This window comes from Macrotis lagotis, chromosome X, assembly GCF_037893015.1.
Source record: "Macrotis lagotis isolate mMagLag1 chromosome X, bilby.v1.9.chrom.fasta, whole genome shotgun sequence".
Classification (NCBI taxonomy): domain Eukaryota; kingdom Metazoa; phylum Chordata; class Mammalia; order Peramelemorphia; family Peramelidae; genus Macrotis; species Macrotis lagotis.
The window spans coordinates 248084695-248103240 of NC_133666.1; the positions used below are offsets into that span (position 1 = coordinate 248084695).

Consider the following 18546-nt stretch of genomic DNA (forward strand, 5'->3'; position numbering starts at 1 on the left):
TTCAGAATTATTACAGTACTACTGATTTTTTGAGCAAAAATAATAGCAATAACAAATACAAAAAGAGACAATTTTCATTTCCATGTCTAAAATTTTAAAAGCTACGAAGTATGACTGAACCTTAGACTTCTATCTTTTGAGGCCAAATAGATGCCTCTCAGCAATTATTTCTCTTCTTTTTCTTCTACCAAATAATTGCTGACAAAAGAGCTAGTAAAAAATTGGTACCATTCCTTTGTTTAAGGTTAAACATACTTTAATCCTCTATTATAGGGAAGCAAATAATTTACTCAAATTTAACAAATACTGAGTCAATTTTCAAAAGCAGAAAAATGGACACTTTAGGCTACTTCATCCCACAGCAAAAAGGATGACATAGAGAAGGAGAGCAAACCACAGGGCTATGTCCTCAATTCCAAAAAGATGCTGTCTACCACATTTACACCTAACTTGAAAAAAGGGGATGAGGGGGTGAGTGAAGAAATAAGGACAGAAAAAAAATTACTTGCATAGTTGACTACTTCAGATCACTAAGAGCTTGAGATTTCAGAGATTATCAAGTCAAATCATATCATATGCTTTCCACTTGGGGGAAATATGATTCATATCTGATTAATATTGTGGAACTGTACACATTTTAAAAGAAGTTTTTAAATTTACCTTGTTACTTGAGTAAATATTTCTGAAGGAAAAAACTTACAATAAATGCTATATATGCCATATACATCCCCAGAACATGAGCTGTACAGCAAAGGTAAAGGTATAAACAAACTTGGGAAGATGCCACAGTTTGGGAAAGGTGGTTTCTGAAAGGGCTGCTGTACAAAAATCAATACAATTTCCCCATAGGTTCATGATGTAAAATTCTATAATCAAGGCTTGTAGATTTGTAATTATGGTATGTCAGCTACATTTAAACAAGAGTGTTAAAAGATTGTTAAAGTTAAACTAACACAATTGCAGTGTGAATTGTCTTAGTCTCATTCTAATCTACTGATGTCACTTTCATTTAATCAGAGGGAAACTATGGGCCAATGTCAGACCTATTTCACATGCCCTAACACTTTATGTTCACATAAGATTTTGTTAGTTAGCTATACAAAATGACTAGGTAAAGATATACTTAAGGAAGTTATTTTTAATTTATTTATTTATTCAACAGAAGAACATTTTAGCTGATTTATTTGCAAAGTAAATTGGTTTTAAAGTAATTAAAGTCTTTTGTGTTAACTGAATAGGTGTATTTTTTCTTACAGAAGATAACCATACAGTGTTATTTTTTTCTTGATAACTATACAGTGACCACAGAACTAGTAAAACATTTACTTTTGGAAGATAAAAATCCTACTTCAGAGACCTATAGACCAGAGATGTTTATTCAAAACCTTAGTTTGTCAACAATTAACATAAATTTCATATTTTTCTTCACTCCTAGAACAAATTTCTTTAGATAACAGAACTATATATTTAAATGTGGAAGGGAATATAGAAATCATCTATCTAGACCAAAGTCCTCATCTTATGGACAATGAAACAGTCTCAGTAAAGCTAAGTGACTTGTCCTAAAGTTAGATAGCTATTGTTATAGCTGGGATTGGATCATGTCTTCTTGACTCCAAAATTTTCCATTCTAGCACAACAAATTCCCTTTACTATATAGTTTATGTAAAGAAAACACAGTAATATATAAAATGCTTTGCATAAAACATTTTAGGATTAAAAAGGCATTTTAAAATTTACAATAATGTTATACACTGCTATTTAAAAGATCTAAACTAGGTAGTTTTCCCACAACAATGCAACAAACTACAAAGACTCCTTTACTAAGTAAGCCATAATAACAATATATATATATATATATATATGTATGTATATATATATTAGGGTTAAATGACTTCTATGATACAAGCTAAGCAAACATTCATGACAAATGATCCAGAAACAGAAGACCTCTATTTTTCAAGAGACCATATATTACCACAAAACCCACTGAAGATTTCCAGGTATGATAGTATGACCAACTAATGTATCCATAACCAAATTACCTAGGTGTTTTAGGAGTCAGCTAGTGAAACACAAGTAAATTTTATTTTCATATAAACTAGAAACTAAAATAGATGAAATGGGGGGGGGAGACTCTTGTTATCTGCCTTGTAAAAAGAAAAGTACAGAGGTAACTTTTAGCTATTATAAAACTCAGAAACCATCAACATTGAAAAGTGCTAATTCTGGATTATAATGATATTTGAAAAACTATATCTAGCTAGGTGGTTCACTAGATAAAGTGCTGGACCTCAAGTCAGAAAGACTCATCTTTATGAATGTTAATGTGGCTTCACACACTTCTTAGTTATGTGACCCTAGGAAAAATCACTTCACCCTTTTTGCCTCAGCATCTACAAAATGAATAGAAGAAGGAAATGGCAAACCACTCTAGTATCTTTACCAAGAAAAGCCTACAGGAAGTCTTGAAGAAATAGAAAATAAACAATAGCCCATGTAACATTAATCAGATGAATCACAATGAAAATTAAAAAATTTCAAATTTGGAAGAGACATCTAGTCCAACCCCATATACAAAAGAAATCCCCATAAAAACACATTCAACAAGGGGTCATCCAGGTCCTTCTTGAAGATGAAATTATCTAAGAAGGGGAACCCATTACCATTACTTCTCTAAGTAGCTCATTGCAAATTTAGACAATTTTAATAGGAAGTCTTTTCTTGAAACAAAACTAAATTTGCCTCTTTGCAATTTCTACCTGGTTCTGTCTTCCGAGGTCAAAAAAAGCAAATCTCATCCCCCTTCTCCACATCCTCCTCCCCTTCCAAATAATTGAAATGAGCTCTCATGCCCAGTCTTCTTTCCTTCAACTGACCCATATTCAGTTCCTTTGAATAATGATCATATGATATAGAGTGAAAGCCTTTCATCATCCTAGATGCTCTCCTCTCAACACTCTCTTTCTTAAGTCATGGTCCCCAAAATTGAATGCAATATTCCAAATGAAGTCTGACATGGGAAGAGGACAGTGAGACTATCAAGCTTTAAAAAAAAAAACCCAAAACAGGTACTCTGGTGATATCTATTGTCTTCTTAAAATAGCAAAAGTCATGGGGCCATCCCTATCTACTAACTAGCTGTATGACCTTGGACAAGTCACTTCATCTCCCTAAGCCTCAATTTCTTTTGTTGTAAAACAAGGAAATTAGACTAGTCAAGGATGTCAACCCTCATTATGCCCCAAACTTCTCTAGGTTCAGTTCTGAGCACCTATTATTCAGTCTACACTGAATAATGTGGACTAGGGTTGTAGAGGGGACAGTTTGCTTCCAGTTCAGAAAAATATTATTATATTTCTACATCAATGACATGGGGGAAAGGATGGAAAAGGAGAGAAGAAGACCTTAACTGTAAATGTCAATTTATATTAAAGAGAACATACCAAAATGAAAACTTACACCAATGGCAATAAAAAAAAAAATACCATTAACTCATTAGGATAATCCCTAGAATCCTCGAGATATGATGTAGCCTAGACTCAGGGGAGTTAATCTGACATTGAGAGTAGGAGTTGGAACAAGAACCCAAGAGTTTATATAAGTAACACCAGTCTCATTAACTAGTATACTACAAGAGTCTTAACCATGTTTTTCTTCCATCACTGGTTTGCCCTGAATATTTTACATAGTACTATGCACAAAGCAGACATTTAATAAATGTTTGTTGATTTTGGAGTACCTCCAAAGGACAATGACCAAAATGGTAAGTTAATTTTAGTGAAAGAAAATGGGTCTCTTTAGCCCAGGGAAGACATGAGGACTCTCAATGAAGAACTTTGTATATGAAGAACCGTCTTATGGAAGAAGGATTTGACTTACTCGGATTGGCCTCAGAGGGCAAAAGTAAGAAGCTATAAAGAGGCATATTTAAAAGTGTTGCTATGGAAAATTACCCTATTAATTAGAATACAATAGTGGAATGTCCAAAAGTGGAATCAGTTTTTCTCACAAGGGATCTTCTGCACCAGAATTCTTTCTTCATTTTAGAGTATTGTACTTCTCTGCTGATCCATCTAATAGATGCAAGACATTTCAATGTGTGAATTAGCCACATGACTTTTGTTCTATATGGCTTTAAATTCCCAAGCATGGAGAGAGTTTGAGACCTATATTCAAGATCACAAAGCTAATACCTGAGGTAACCAGAAAATCAACCTCACTAAATCTGCTTTTCTTCCAGATGCAGGCTCCTAACATTCTAGTCACATGCAGTCTTGCCTATGAGAATCACCTCTTCCTTAAGAACCAGTAAAAAAGCAAGAGGGTTTTTTCTTTCTTTCTCTCTTTCATATTAAATTTTCAATTGCTTTCAGTTAGGGAGTAGTTGGCTTCCTACTCTCAAAGACAATCATATAAGGGAGTAGTTATTAGCTACCCTCTTCTATCCTCCATGACAATCAATCACTTTAAGAAGAGGTGACTACATTTGAAAACCTAAGAATTACTTCTTAACAGAGATTATCTGTTAAAATAGATACCAACTTTATCCTAAGTTTCACAAATCAATAATACTGCTGTCCATGTAAGTGTTTGTATATATTCATTTTGTTAAAAAAAAAAAAGTGCTTTGCTTTCCCCTTTTCTTTTTGCCTCATTTGCTGAGCAATGCAAGAATTAGTCATCTAGGTGTATGGTATAGGATTTGGGATTTAAGAAGATGGGAGATCTAATCCCACACACAAGTCCCTTAGAACTTGTAAAATGGGAATAATAATAATAATAATAATAAAACATACCTCAGAGGCTGAGTCAGGAATGTTCATAATAATACCCTTAGACCACTAGCCTTGTTTCCAACCCCAAATCCCTAGCCTTTATGCCCAAGAAGCAAATCCCATTGGAGATGGGACTAGTCATCATCACCAAAAATCACCCACAGGGCAGCCACACCAGAATGACTGTAGCGCAAAACATCCAGAAGGAAAGACAGGAAATCTCCATCTTTGAGGCAAGTCCAACTACTGTCACCAAGTAGACCACCACTTCCTTCACATCCTGATGGCGATAGCTCTGGATCCTGAGGCCAAAGTCCCAGGAATAGTACTGATTTTGATCAAGTCCAGTGTATTTCCTCCCCTACTTACCAACAAACTCTAGTAACTGCATGATCCTTTCCAGGATCAAATATATCATCTTCAGTTTGGTGTTCAAACATAATCTTCATAACCTAGACCCTTCCTACCTTTCCAGGTTTCTTACACCCTATTTCCCACATGTACTCTTCAATTCAGTGACTCTGGCCTTTTAGCAGCTCCATAAACACTACACTCCATCTCTCAGTTTCAGTCATTTTCTCTGGCTATTCCCAATGCCTAGATTATTCTTCTGTGTCAACTGACTTGCCCTAGCTTCCTTTAAATCTCATCTTTATAAAATCACTTCTTTTACTGGAAGCCTTTCCCAACCCTTCTTAATTCTAGAGTCTTCCCTCTTGTTTTGCATGTTTGCATGTAGTTTCCCCCATTAGATTTTAAGAGAAGATAAGAACTGTTTTTTTGCCACTTTTTGTATTCCCAGTGATAAAAGTTGAAATGCCTGGTATAAACACTTACTATATGTTTACTGATTGGCTAATCGATTGTTCACATATCACGTCTTAATTTGCTAGCTAATACTACATAGTAGAATCTAAACTATAACAGGAAATAATTGATGAATCCAATAGTTAAGACAAAAATCTCTTTTTAACAATACTTGCAACCAAAACAAAACTAACATTCAAAATACAGGCCATATTACGGGGGCGGGGGGAGCTGGGAAGATTATACAGCAAGGATAATGGGATATATTCCATGAAACCATAAAAACTTAATTGGGAATCTGAAAATTCAATAAAATATGCAAATAGGTTATTTGCACAAAAGTTTATTTTGTTGTTCAATGGATCTACATTCTGCACTTATGTTGTAACAAGTAAATGGCAGTTTCAAATATAAATGTTATAGTAAGGAAGATGCAGTAGAAATTATGATATATACAGAGAAAACATCTTTATCCAATGTATTAGTTTTTTTTCTGCTTATGTTGGTAAGACTCTTTTTTTCTTTTAAATTTATTTTTTATTCTCATTTTGTACAAATGTTTTTTTACATTAATAAAATATTCTTGTTTACAAGAATACCCCTCCTCCCCAATGAATATAGATAGACTTGTTTGGGTGAAAAAAGTAAAGGGGAGAGAAAAAAATTAAAATAAAAAAATAATAATAGTAATAATTGTAGGCATGGCCAGGTAGCGCAATGGACGAAGCACCAGCCCTGGAACCACGAGCACCCGAGTCCATATCCAGCCTCGTAAACCCAACAATCACCCAGTTGTGTGACATGCAAGCCACCCGATCCCCACTGCCCTGCAAAAACCAAAAAAAAAAAAAAAAAGAAAGGGAAAAAAGACCCAAAATAAAATAAAATAGTAATAATAGTAGGGGTGGCTGGGTGGCAGACAGAGCATTGGCCCTTGAGCCAGGAGCACCTGGGCCCAAATCTGGCCCCAGACACCCAAAGATCAACCCACTATGTGGCCCCAGGCAGGCCACCCAGCCCCACTTGCCCTGCGCACTCCCCCAGATAATAATAACAAAAAATGTGCTTGAGTCTTTGTTCCAACACCAACAACTCTGTCATGGGTGGATCTCATTCTTCATGATAAGTCCATCACAAAAGTTATTTCCATATTTTTCCACCTTTGCCATTGCTGATCGAAACTCCCTCCTTTCTTATTTCTCCACTACCATGTACTCTATTTTCTCTCTTCTTCCACTATGACTCTGCTGTAGGGTCGCCGAGTGTCACAGCAGACAGATCCCTGGTCCTGGCGCCAAGAAGCCCTGAGCCCCCATACCACCCCTTAGGCCCAGAATCCACCTGGCCCTGTGGTCCTGGGCAGGCCTTCCATTCCCAGGCCCTTGCAAGATGTAAGAAAGAAAATGTGTTCTATCTGGCCACTCTCCCCCCATGGTGCATCCTCTCCTCCTTTATTCACATCCCCACCCCTTCCCCCGGCTCCCCCTTCCTTCTTACTCCAGATGTCTATACCCCATTGAGTATATTTGCTGTTTCCTCTCCTAGCCATTTCTGATGAGAGCAAAGTTTCCCTCATTCCCCCTTGCCTCCCCCCCTTCCATATCATTGCAATAGCTCATTGTAATAAAAAAAATCTTATGTGAAATATCTTGGGACTATTCCCCCTCTCCTTTTTCTCCCATTCCATTTCCCTTTTTTCTAATGACTCCATTTTTACACCACATTTTATCTTTGAATTCAGCTTTTTCCTGTGCTTCAACTATAAAAGCTCTCTCTACCTGCTCTATTAACTGAGAAGGTTCATATGAGTATTATCAGTGTCATTTTTCTATGCAGGAATGCATGCAGTTCATCCTCATTAAGTCCCTCATATTTCCCCCCTCTCCTCCAATCTCCATGCTTCACCTGAGTCCTGTATCTGAAGATCAAACCTTCTGTTTAGCTCTGGCCATTCCAAAAGGAACCTTTGAAATTCCCCTGGTTCATTGAAAGTCCATCCTTTTCCCTGGAAGAGGACATTCAGCCTTTCTGGGTAGTTCATTCTTGGCTGCATTCTAAGCTCTCTTGCCTTCCGGTATATTGTATTCCAAGCCCTACGAGCTTCCAAAGTAGCTGCTGCTATGTCCTGTGTGATCCTGACTGCAGCTCCACGATATTTGAACTGTGTCCTTCTGGCTGCTTGTAATATTTTCTCTTTGACTTGGGAGTTCTGGAACTTGGCTATAATATCCCTAGGGGTTAGGTTTTTGGGATCTCTTTCTCAGGGGGATCGGTGGAGTCTCTCCATTTCTATTTTGCCCTCTGCTTCTAGAATATCAGGGCAATTTTCCTGTAGTAATTCTTTGAAAATGATGTCAAGGCTCTTTTCCTGATCATGACTTTCAGGTATTCCAATAATTTTTAAATTATCTTTCCTAAGTCTGTTTTTCCATATCAGTTGTTTTTTCAATGAGATATTTCACATTTTCTTCTGATTTTTCATTTTTTTTGTTTTGAAGTATTGATTCCTGATTTCTGGTAAATTCATCAATCTCCCTGAATTCTATTCTTTGTCTGAAGGATTTGTTCTCCTCAGAGAGTTTTCTTATCTCTTTTTCCATCTGGCCAATTTTGCTTTTTTAAAGCATTCTTCTCCTCAATAACTTTTTGAACTGTTTTATCCATTTGACCTAAGCTGGTTTTTAGCATGCTATTTTCTTCAGCATTTTTTTGGATTTCCTTGACTAAGCTGCTGACTTCATTTTTCATGTTTTTCCTGCATCTCTCTACCTTCTTTTCCCAGTTTTTCTTCCAATGCCCTCATTTGATTTTCAAAGTCTTTTTTGAGCTCTATCATAGCCTGAGCCCAATTTCTGTTTTTCTTGGAGTCTTTAGATGCAGGAGCTTGTGCTTCCTCATCTTCAGACTGAGTATTTTGGTCCTTCTTGGGCTCATTTGCAAAATATTTCTCAATAGTCTTCTTTTTGTTTCTCTGCTTGCTCATTTTCCCAGCCTGGGCCTGGTTTGGGGTGTTTCTTGAGATTTTGGGACACTCCCACAAGGGTCTCAGTGTGTGGCTCTGTCCTCCTTCCTGGTCTGTGAATGACCATAAGCGCCCCACTCTGCCAAGGGGCTGATGTGGGGGGGGGGGGCTGCTGTTCTATGGGGGGGCCTAGACTGTGATCAGGATCTGAATGTAGTCAGAGCCCCAGAGTCCTGTTTCAGGGGCAGAGGACAGAGCTAGGCAGTCTCTCTTCACTCCCCTCCCTCAGCTCAATGGGCTCATGCCCTGGGGGCTCCTGCTTACCAGCTCCGCCTGCTTCTGTCTCCTGGATCAGGGCTGGGGAAAGAAGATGCTGCTTGCTGTGTGCCCTGAGGGCTGGGCTCCAGGTGCTTGCTCTGGCAGAGGTCCCTGCTGTTCCCCCACTTTGTGCCCAGTGCTCCTCGGGGTGCAGCTAAGGAGACTCCCCCACTGCTGTGAGCTGAGACTCCCAGTGCCCTGGGTCTGCCTCCGGGAGGCTGAGGTTCTTTGGCTCTGGCGGGCCACCCCTCTGGCAGGCCACCTCTCCAATCCCGGGGAGCAGAGCCTTTCTGTTCTTTTCCGGGTTAACTTGAGTAGGAGAACTGCCTCAGTGGGTCCCTTTGTGGGTTCTGTCTCTCGAAAGTTTAGTTAAGAGTCCTTAGCTGATGAATTTTATCAGAGAGCTCCTAAGACTGGATCCCTTCTTGTCACCATCTTGGCTCCGCCCTCCTGTATTTAGTTTTTATAATAATGAAATCATGAGGGGTTTTTTGACAATCATATATATTAGATAAGACCAAGACTATATAGTTCCTGTCTAGTTGGTAACTTTAAATTTTGCTGAAATTTATTAAAATTTGTTGTTAAAATTTACTGAAGAGATAGCTATGTTCTTAAGTATTTGTTGCTACTTACTAAAGGTCAAAAACTTTGAAAATATCATTCTTTTTCAATGTTTATTATCAATTAATTGTAATCACAACCCACTTGATCCTTTCTCTCAAATCTTGCCTCACAAAACTTTTACCACACTTTAAAAGAAGTCATCAATATTTCTATAAAAAAGGAAATCATATATGGATTTCAAATTTTTTTTATCTTAAAGGCAATTGCTAGTCACTAGTTGTTAGATAAAGTCATCTGATAAGTATGAAAATACAAAAGGCATCTTTTTGAAAGATTGATTCAAATACAGTCTCTACTAAACAAGACAATAAATGAATATACATTTATTAAGTGCCTCCTAAGTGCCCTACACAGTGTTAAACTCTGAGAATGCAAAAAGAAACAAAAGATAACCCCTGCCCTTAAGGAGCTTACAGTAGGATGGGGAATGCAACATGTGAGCAAATTTAAGCAAAGCAAACTATTTACAGGATGAATTGTTATTTGTCTTTCATGGGAGGCAGAGAACCATGGCATCAGGGAGGTGAAGCTGTGACAAGCATATGAATTGGATTTGAGTGAGGGAGTGCTGTGCTAAGTCACCAGGTTCACTTTCTCAAATGGGTTCACTTTCTCAACTGGGTCCAGTGATGAGATATGGATCAAGATGACTAGAGATGGTCCTGAATGGGAGCACAGCTAGTAAGTATCTAAGGTCAAATTTGAACTCAAATCCTCTTGACTTCAGGACCAGTATTCTATCAACTGCACCACCTAGCTGCCCAATCCAGGATAAATTTTAAAAAATCATTAAAAGAGGGAAAGAATTAGAATTAAAAAGGGATTAGGGAGGGCTTCCAGAAGGTGGAATTCTAATGAGATTTAAAGGAAGAAAGGGAGCTTCACAGTGGAAACAGAAGAACAAGAGCATTGAAGGCATGGGGGACAGTCATAAAAAATGCCTAGAGCTGGGGTGGAGCCAAGATGGGGGCATGAGAACAGGCTTTCCCAGAAGCTCTCTCCAAAATATTTCAAAAATCTTAAAATTATGACTAATTAAATTTTTGAGACAGAACCCACAGAAAGATCCAGTGAGGCAATTCTCCAGTCCAAGGTAACCTGGAAAATAGTGGGAAGGTTCTGTCTTACCACCCAGAGCTAAGGAGCTTCAGCCTTCTGGGAACAACAGCCCCTGGCAGCAGAAGCAGTTTCCTGACCTGCCACTCCAGGGAGCACCAATTACAATTTGGAAGATCAGCAGGGAGACCTCTGGCAGAGTGAGCACAAAGCCCAGTCCAGGGTGGCCCTCCTCAGTGTGGGCCAGCTCTCAGAACAGCCCAGATCCCAGGAAACGGAAACAGACCTGTAAAACCATCCAAAAGGGAGCTGCCCAGCAGCTGCTCCCTGACTGCTTGGCCCATGGAAGGTAAGGGAGTGGAGGGAGACTGCTGAGGTCTGTCTTCTGTCCCTGGGACAGGACTCTGGGGCTTTGACTACATTCAGACCCTGGTTGCAGTATGGGGCCCTAGAGGGGCCTCACATACTGAGGTCCTTATGGGGGTGTCCCAGTAACACTCAAAAGCTCAGGAAGCACCCCCAGACCTGGTACAGGCTCAGGAAATGAGTAAATAGAAAAAAAAGGGAACCAGACCATAGACAATTACTGTGGTACCATGGAAGACCAAAACACACAATCAAAAGATGATAAAGTCCAAGCTCCTGAATATAAGACTCCAAGAAATATAAAAGTTAGACTCAGGCTATGATGACAAAGCTCAAAAAAGATTGTGAAAATCAGGTAAGGGAGGTAGAAGAAAAATTGGGAAGAGAAATGAGATGCAGGAAAAACATGAAAATGAAGTCAGAAGCTTAATGAGATCCAAAAGAATTTTGAAGAAAATAACATTAAAAACAAGTTTAGTTCAAATGGATAAAACAGTTCAAAAAGTTATTGAGAAGAATGCTTTAAAAAGCAGAATTGGTCAGATGGAGAAAGAGCTAAGAAAGCTTCTCTAAGGAAAACAAAAAAAGGGAAAAAAACATCACTTGTACAAAAAAATATTCACAGTAGCCCTGTTTGTGGTGGCAAAAAACTGGAAATTGGAGAATGGCTTATTAGCCTGTGGTATATGTATGTGATGGAACACTATTGTTCTATTAGAAAGAATTCAGGGAAGCCTGGAAGGATTTGCATGAACTGATGCTGAGTGAGATGAGCAATACCAGAAGAACACTGTACACATCCTAACAGCAACATGGGGGCAATGATCAACCTTGAAGGACTCACTCATTCCATCAATGCAACAATCAGGAACAATTTTGCGCTGTCTGCAACAAGAATACCATCTGTATCCAGATAAAGAGCCCTGGCATTTGAACAAGTTCAAGGACTATTCCCTTTAATTTAGGGGGAAAAAAACAGATATCTTATTGTCTGATCTTGTTATAGCTTAGACTTTTTTTTAGATTTTTGCAAGGCAAATGGGGTTAAGCAAACTTGCCTAAGGCCACATAGCTAGGTAATTATTAAGTGTCTGAGGCCAGATTTGAACTCAGGGATTTCTGACTTACAAGGCCAGTGCTCTATCCACTGTACCACCTAGCCACCCCTCTCTTAGACTTTGTCTCTTCCTTAAGGATATTTCTCATCACACTCAATTTGGATCAATGTACAACATGGAAACAAAGTAAAGACTGACAGAGTGCTTTCTGTGGGGAGTGGGGGGAGGGAAGTGAGATTAGGGAAAAATTATAAAACTCAAAATAAATAAATAATTTTTTTTAAAATGGAGTCAATGGGTGAAAAGGAAATGCACTGGGGAAAAGGAAAGGAGAGGTAGAATAGACTAAGATATTTCATGTAAAAGTCAAGAAATAGCTTTTGCAATGGTAAAGAAGGGGGAAAGGTGAGGGGCAATGAGGGAGCCTTCATTCTCATTGGAAATGGCTCAGAGAGGAAATAGTATACCTACTCAATAGGGAATAGAAATCTAGAAGATAAAGGAGAGAAGGGAAAAAGGGTTGGGGAGGGGGGGATGTGGGTAATAGAGAAGAGGGTAGTTCATAGAAGATAGTCAGATACAACACATTTTCTTTTAAACTTTTTCCAAGGTGGTGGGATTGGGTGGCCTGCCCAGGACCACGGGGCTGGGTGGTTGCTGGGTCTCTGGGGTGGGATGTGGGTTTTGGGGTCTCTTGACTGGTGCTCTATCCATAGAGCCACTCTGCTACCCCACAGCACATTTTTGAAGTGGGACAGAGAGAAAATATAATAGATGGTAGTGGGGAGGAATGGATGGAGGGAATTACAATCAGCAACAGCAACTGTGGAAAAATATGGAAGTAACTTCTATAATGGACTTATGATAAAGAATGTGATCTGCCTGAGACAGACTGAAACACATTTTTTCCCTCTTTCACTTTATTTCTCATGAGGTTTTATATTTTTGGGAAGTATTATGTTTACTCTTACAACAGTGGGGAGAAAAAAGGTGGATTTTTGGTTAAAAAATTTAATTTGAAAATAAAATAAAAAAAATTGCTCAGAGTCAAGAAACATAAAAATAATTATTCATAAACTTACAAACAAGCTTTATATATAAAATTAATCTGAAAGTCACTTCTTAAATTATAGATCTACACTCAATAGTTCTTCACCAGGAAAAAACCACAAATTTGAATGGAAGGGAAGTCAAGAGATAAGCTCACAGAGGGCAGGAAATGTCAACTATTCAATGTCAATTGTATCTCAGGTATCTGACACAGTAGACATTTAATAAATATAATGAAATTTGAAGTACATTAACTTTTTCCCACACTTACTTTCCCACCTTAGAATCTTTACATAATCTGGCCGAAATGCCTAGAACATGGTCTACCTTGATCTCTTTCAACCCTGCTTAAGTATCACCTTTGACACGTTTTATGAGGTCCTTGCTGTTCTTCTCCCAGTTACTAGTAGTTTTTCCAGGGGAAAAAAATTTTACCTTTTATTTATTCTGTACAAACTGATACATGCCTACCTCTGCATAACATAATGAAGAAAGAAATGATAACCCACTACAGAATTTTTACCAACAAAAACCCACAGACAGTTATGCTTCTTTGGATCACAAAGAATTGGTCACAACTAAATAAATAAAAAAAAAAGCTAACATATACTCCTTAAAGGTAAGGGCTATTTTCTTTTTGTCTTTGTACCACCACTTGGTATTTTGACAGAAATTGCTATCAAGGGCCTGTAGTATTACTTCTGAGTATTTTTATCTTATACTCAAAAAGTTTTACAGTTTTTGCTAGAAAAATCCTCCCTTCTCTTAATTTCGTTATAAATACATGTTAAGCACCAAGCTCTAAAACTTATTACATTATCAGTTTTATATAGTGCCTTTCCTTCCAAGGATATGATATGATCTATTTTTAAGACCTGTGGTAGAGCCTTCCCAGCTCATACTGGTCTGATCAGGCACAAATACTGTACCTGACTCCAACACAGCCATATCGTTTTGATCTACTGTTGAGCACAAGCAACTCAAGTTGCATAATTTATAATTACAAAAATCAATATTTGGTAATTAAGAATTCTATCTCGGGGCGGCTAGGTGGCACAATGGATAGAGCACCGCCCTGGAGTCAGGAGTATCTGAGCTCAAATCTGGTCTCAGACACTTAACAAATACCTGGCTGTGTGGCCTTGGGCAAGTCACTTAACTCCATTTGCCTTGCAAAAACTGGAAAAAAAAAAGAATTCTACCTCAAAGGGGGAAAAGTACAACAATGAGGTCTCTTGCTGCTTCTCCTAGTATTCAAACAGTAAAGGTGTAGTAAAACACAGTAACTACAGTTTAGATTAATGAATTTACATCTTCCCTCCTTTCCTGAGGATAGGTGAGCTGGCAAAAGGTTGACACCACAAAGTAGCAATAAAGATGCCACAAGGATCGGCCTTCCTCGCCAATAATGGGGCGTAACCTGTGATTTAGCTGATGCTTCAGAACTCCTGACCTTCTGCAAAACCGGCTTTTATCTTGAAGAGCGGAATTAAACAGTGATCTTAGTAATTTGGGGCCCTGGGGAGGCATCTCCTCCCAAAGCAATATTCGTTTTCCTTAGGTGCGGGCAGAAGGCGGCCACGCGGCGCCTGGCCGCGGGCGGGGGGGGCGGGGCAGCTGGAGGAGGGGAGTTTGGGGGCCGCTCAGGGGGGCACCCCCCAGCTCCTCCGGGCTCCGGCTCGGGGGGCGGGCACAAGTCCCGCCCCGGGCTGTGCACTGCGGGGACCCCCCAGCCCCGGCCCTCTCCAGGCCAAGTTCAAGAGCCGGAAGCGGGGCCCCTCCCCCCAGGCCCGGCCGGCCGGCCCCCCCCAGCGGCGGGAGGGGGCGGGGCGGGGTGCGGCGCGAGCCTCCGCCCCGCCCCCGGTCCCGAGCTGGCGCGCAGGCCTTCGGGCCCGGCCCGGCGCGGCCTCCCCGGCCCGGCCCGGCCCGGCCCGGCCCGGCCCCAGGCGGGGCGGGAGCAGTCCGGGAGCCGCGGCGCGTACCGTTTCACGACGCCCGTTTTGATCTTGATCTGCCTCACGCGGGGGTCGGCCATGGTCCCGCACCGGCGCGGGGCAGGAGGGCGGCAAGGCGGAGCGGCCGAGGGGAGGAGGCCCAGCACGCCGACACCGGTTACGTCCGCCCGGCCGCGGCAGCGCCGTGCGCATGCGCGCCCGCCCGGGGCGCGGCCTCCCGGCTTCCCCTCCCCCCGCGCCTGACCAATGGAGGCGCGGGGGGAGGGGCGGCCGGGCCGACTCCGCCCTCCCCAGCCGGGCGCCGCTCAGGCGGGGCGCGGGCGGGGCGGGGCGGCCGCTCCCTCTGGCAGCCCCAGTCCCCGAGACAACTTGTAATGAAAATGTGCATTTTCAGTTCCCAGGGACCATGCACTTCCCCATGCTTAGCCACTTACTCGACTATTTACTGCTGTTTACATATTTACTTCTAATATAGACTATTCTACAGTCTGTCCTGTACACCCAAAGTACAGTTACAGTATACCATGTATTAGTACGTCTTAAGTAACTACTATAATTACACTAAGTAGATAAACACATAATATATAGTATTTAGTACTTATACTATATAGTTTACAGTATGTTGGTATCATTTACATATCACATTTGTGCAGTGTTCGTGAATGTGTAGACGTGTAGCGTATCTGCATCTGTCAATCACTATATGACATATGATGATCGGTTGTCCTTCAATCGGGCACAGGACCAAAATGGGAAAGCTCTCACAGATCAGAGGCAGATAGTCCATGTGATCATTTGGGAATTCTCTGGATTTGCCTACCTCTCCTCTCTTTTGAATTATTTCAATTCTGCCTTTCTTATAAGAGCACAACACTGATAAGGGCACACCATAATGGGCAATCCTGTGCCAGTGTCTTCCATGCCGCACAATCAATTCCTAGGTTCTTTTTTTTAATTTTTTTTTTTTTTTAGGTTTTTGCAAGGCAAATGGGGTTAAATGGCTTGCTCAAGACCACAGAGAGGCCGGATTTGAACTCAGGTATTCCTGACTCCAGGGCTGGTGCTCTATCCACTGCACCACCTAGCCACCCCAATTCCTAGGTTCTTTTTATTTATTTGTTTATTTATTTTTAGGTTTTTGCAAGGCCAATGGAGTTAAGTGGCTCACCCAAGGCCACACAGCTAGGTAATTATTAAGTGTCTGAGACCGGATTTGAAACCAGGTACTCCTGACTCCAAGGCCAGTGCTTTATCCACTGCACCACCTAGCTGCCCCTAATTCCTAGTTTCTTAAGAGAAACTGACTGTTTTTCTATTGCTTTTTCTGGTCCCCTTGTGTGTTATGTATGTATAAATGGTATATATATATATATATGTTATATATATACACATATAGTATTGCTTACATACTATATGTGTGTATAGTATATGTTTCTATACTATATATGTATATTGAGTATAAACCCTATATACTATATAATTAGTAAGTACTTTATTAACCATGAATAAATATATAGCATATAATTATAACTACATATAGTAGGTAATTATAACAATTATTTACTAACATGGGTCTAGGATCTCATCTATGCAAGTGTTCCTTAAAGGTATAGATCAAGGATTCTTAAATTTCAAGGAACCTTTCAGCAGTCTGGTGAAGCAGATGGGATCCCTTCTTAGAAGTAGATTTGTGGGGTAGCTCAGTGGTGCAGTGGATAAAGCACCGGCTCTAGAGTTAGGAGTACCTGGGTTCAAATCCGGTCTCAGACACTTAATAATTACCTAGCTGTGTGGCCTTGGGCGAGCCACTTAACCCCATGCCTTGCAAAAACCTTTTTAAAAAAAGTGGATTTGTTACAATTAATTATAGGAAATGCTAAATTTCAGTAAAAGAGACCTTCAAATTTTATTGTCTCAGGATTCCTTTTCACTCTTAAAATTGTTGAAGACCCCAAAAGAACTTTTTCTTTATATTGTTTAAATCTAGCAATGTTTGCTGTATTAGAAATTTAAACAATTTTATTATGAAAATAATTTCAATCTAATGTACTTTCTAAAAGGATCTTGGGAACCCTTAGGAATCTTTGTGCCTCATTCTGAGAATGACTGAATTAAAAGTTAGAGAAAATAAAAATGCATTTTTTTCATTCAAGTTCATCAACCCTCTCAGATCTTTTATTTTTAGGTTTTTGCAAGGCACTGGGGGTTAAGTGGCTCGCCCAAGGTCACACAGCTAGGTAATTATTAAGTGTCTGAAGTCAAATTTGAACTCAGGTACTCCTGACTCCAGGGCCACCTAGCCGCCCAACCCTCTAAGGTAAATTAAGTAAATCTAATGGATCATAATTTGCCTATATCTCATCTTCTGAAACTCTTGTCCCTGTTTTCCAACAAGTTCTTTCTAAAAGATCTTCCCTCAAGAGGTCTTCTAATGGGACAGTCAACATTACTTGAATATCAGTGCAAGACTCAGCACATCCAGCTGTTATTTTTCTTGATACATAACCATCTACCTCCTACTTACTAAATGAATATATGAAGCCCTCTGTTCAATTTGTTCCTCAAGTATTCCCCTCTCTATATGTTGAAGACCAACTTAATTGCTACTTTCTCCATGAAGTTTTCCTTGAAAGAAAGAGCACCAGTTTTGGAGTCAGAGGTCATAGATTCATATCTGCAGCCTCCTATCTGTGTGTCTTTGGGCAAACCACACAAGTCCTTTGGCCCTCCACTTCCTCATCTGTGAAATGAAAATATTGTATCAGTTGACCTCTAAATTTCCCTATAACTCTAAATCTGTAAGTAATAGCTAATATCAATGCAGCCTTTTAGAGATTAAAGGGAGCACAAGTATCATCCAAACTTGACAGACTAGGAAACATAACAAAAAAAACACTAGTTGACTTGTCTAAGATCTCAAAAGTAGTAACTGAGTGAGGATTCAAATCCAGGTCTAAGATTTGCAATCAATACTCTATACAACATGGCCCCTTAAAGTAAAAGCCTTCCATTTCAGACCACACACAGCATTTCATTTTAGCACCTCAATGTTGTACTAAAGAAATAGTGTGTATATTCTGATTATCTGGGTACTATCCAAACATTTCTCCTCAATTTACTACTTTATTCTTCTCATCCTCCTTTGTGATTTGGCTTCCAATTTCACCTCTCATCAAATGACCAATGATTAATGGCTAAATCCAATGACCTTTTTTGATCCTTAGCCATCTTGACTTCTCTACAGAATTTAATTCTATTGACACCCCCCCACCCCGCCCGCCGACTCTTCTAGAATCACAGTCCTGGCTGGATTTTTGGAACATGATTTCCCATCTTTTTCTCTTATCAGACTTGTTGTTTCTCAGTCTTTTTTGTTGACTCTTCCTCCTTGTCTCATTTCATATTCATGGACTTCCCTAGGGCTCTCCATTTTTTTGTATGTATTCTCTTAGGGAATTCATCAGTTCACATGGGTTCAGCTATCATCTCCTTGAAATGAATCCCAGTTCATATATACAATCCTAGTCTCCTTTATAAAGTCTTGCACTTCCAATTGTCTATTAGGATTT

At 39.9% G+C, this 18546-nt stretch overlaps 1 protein-coding gene across 2 annotated transcripts in view; it reads right to left on the reverse strand.

Moving 5' to 3' along the window:
- TBCA (tubulin folding cofactor A) overlaps window positions 1-15182 on the reverse strand; it is a 116655-nt gene extending 101473 nt beyond the window's left edge. For both annotated transcript variants that reach the window (XR_012471931.1, XM_074203653.1), the window contains exon 1: window positions 15005-15182. Coding sequence is in view for 1 of the 2 variants with exons in the window: in XM_074203653.1 (XP_074059754.1) it covers window positions 15005-15057 (53 nt within the window). In the remaining variant the exon portion in view is untranslated. The remainder of the gene's footprint in view (window positions 1-15004) is intronic.
- Between the last annotated feature and the right edge of the window lie 3364 nt (window positions 15183-18546).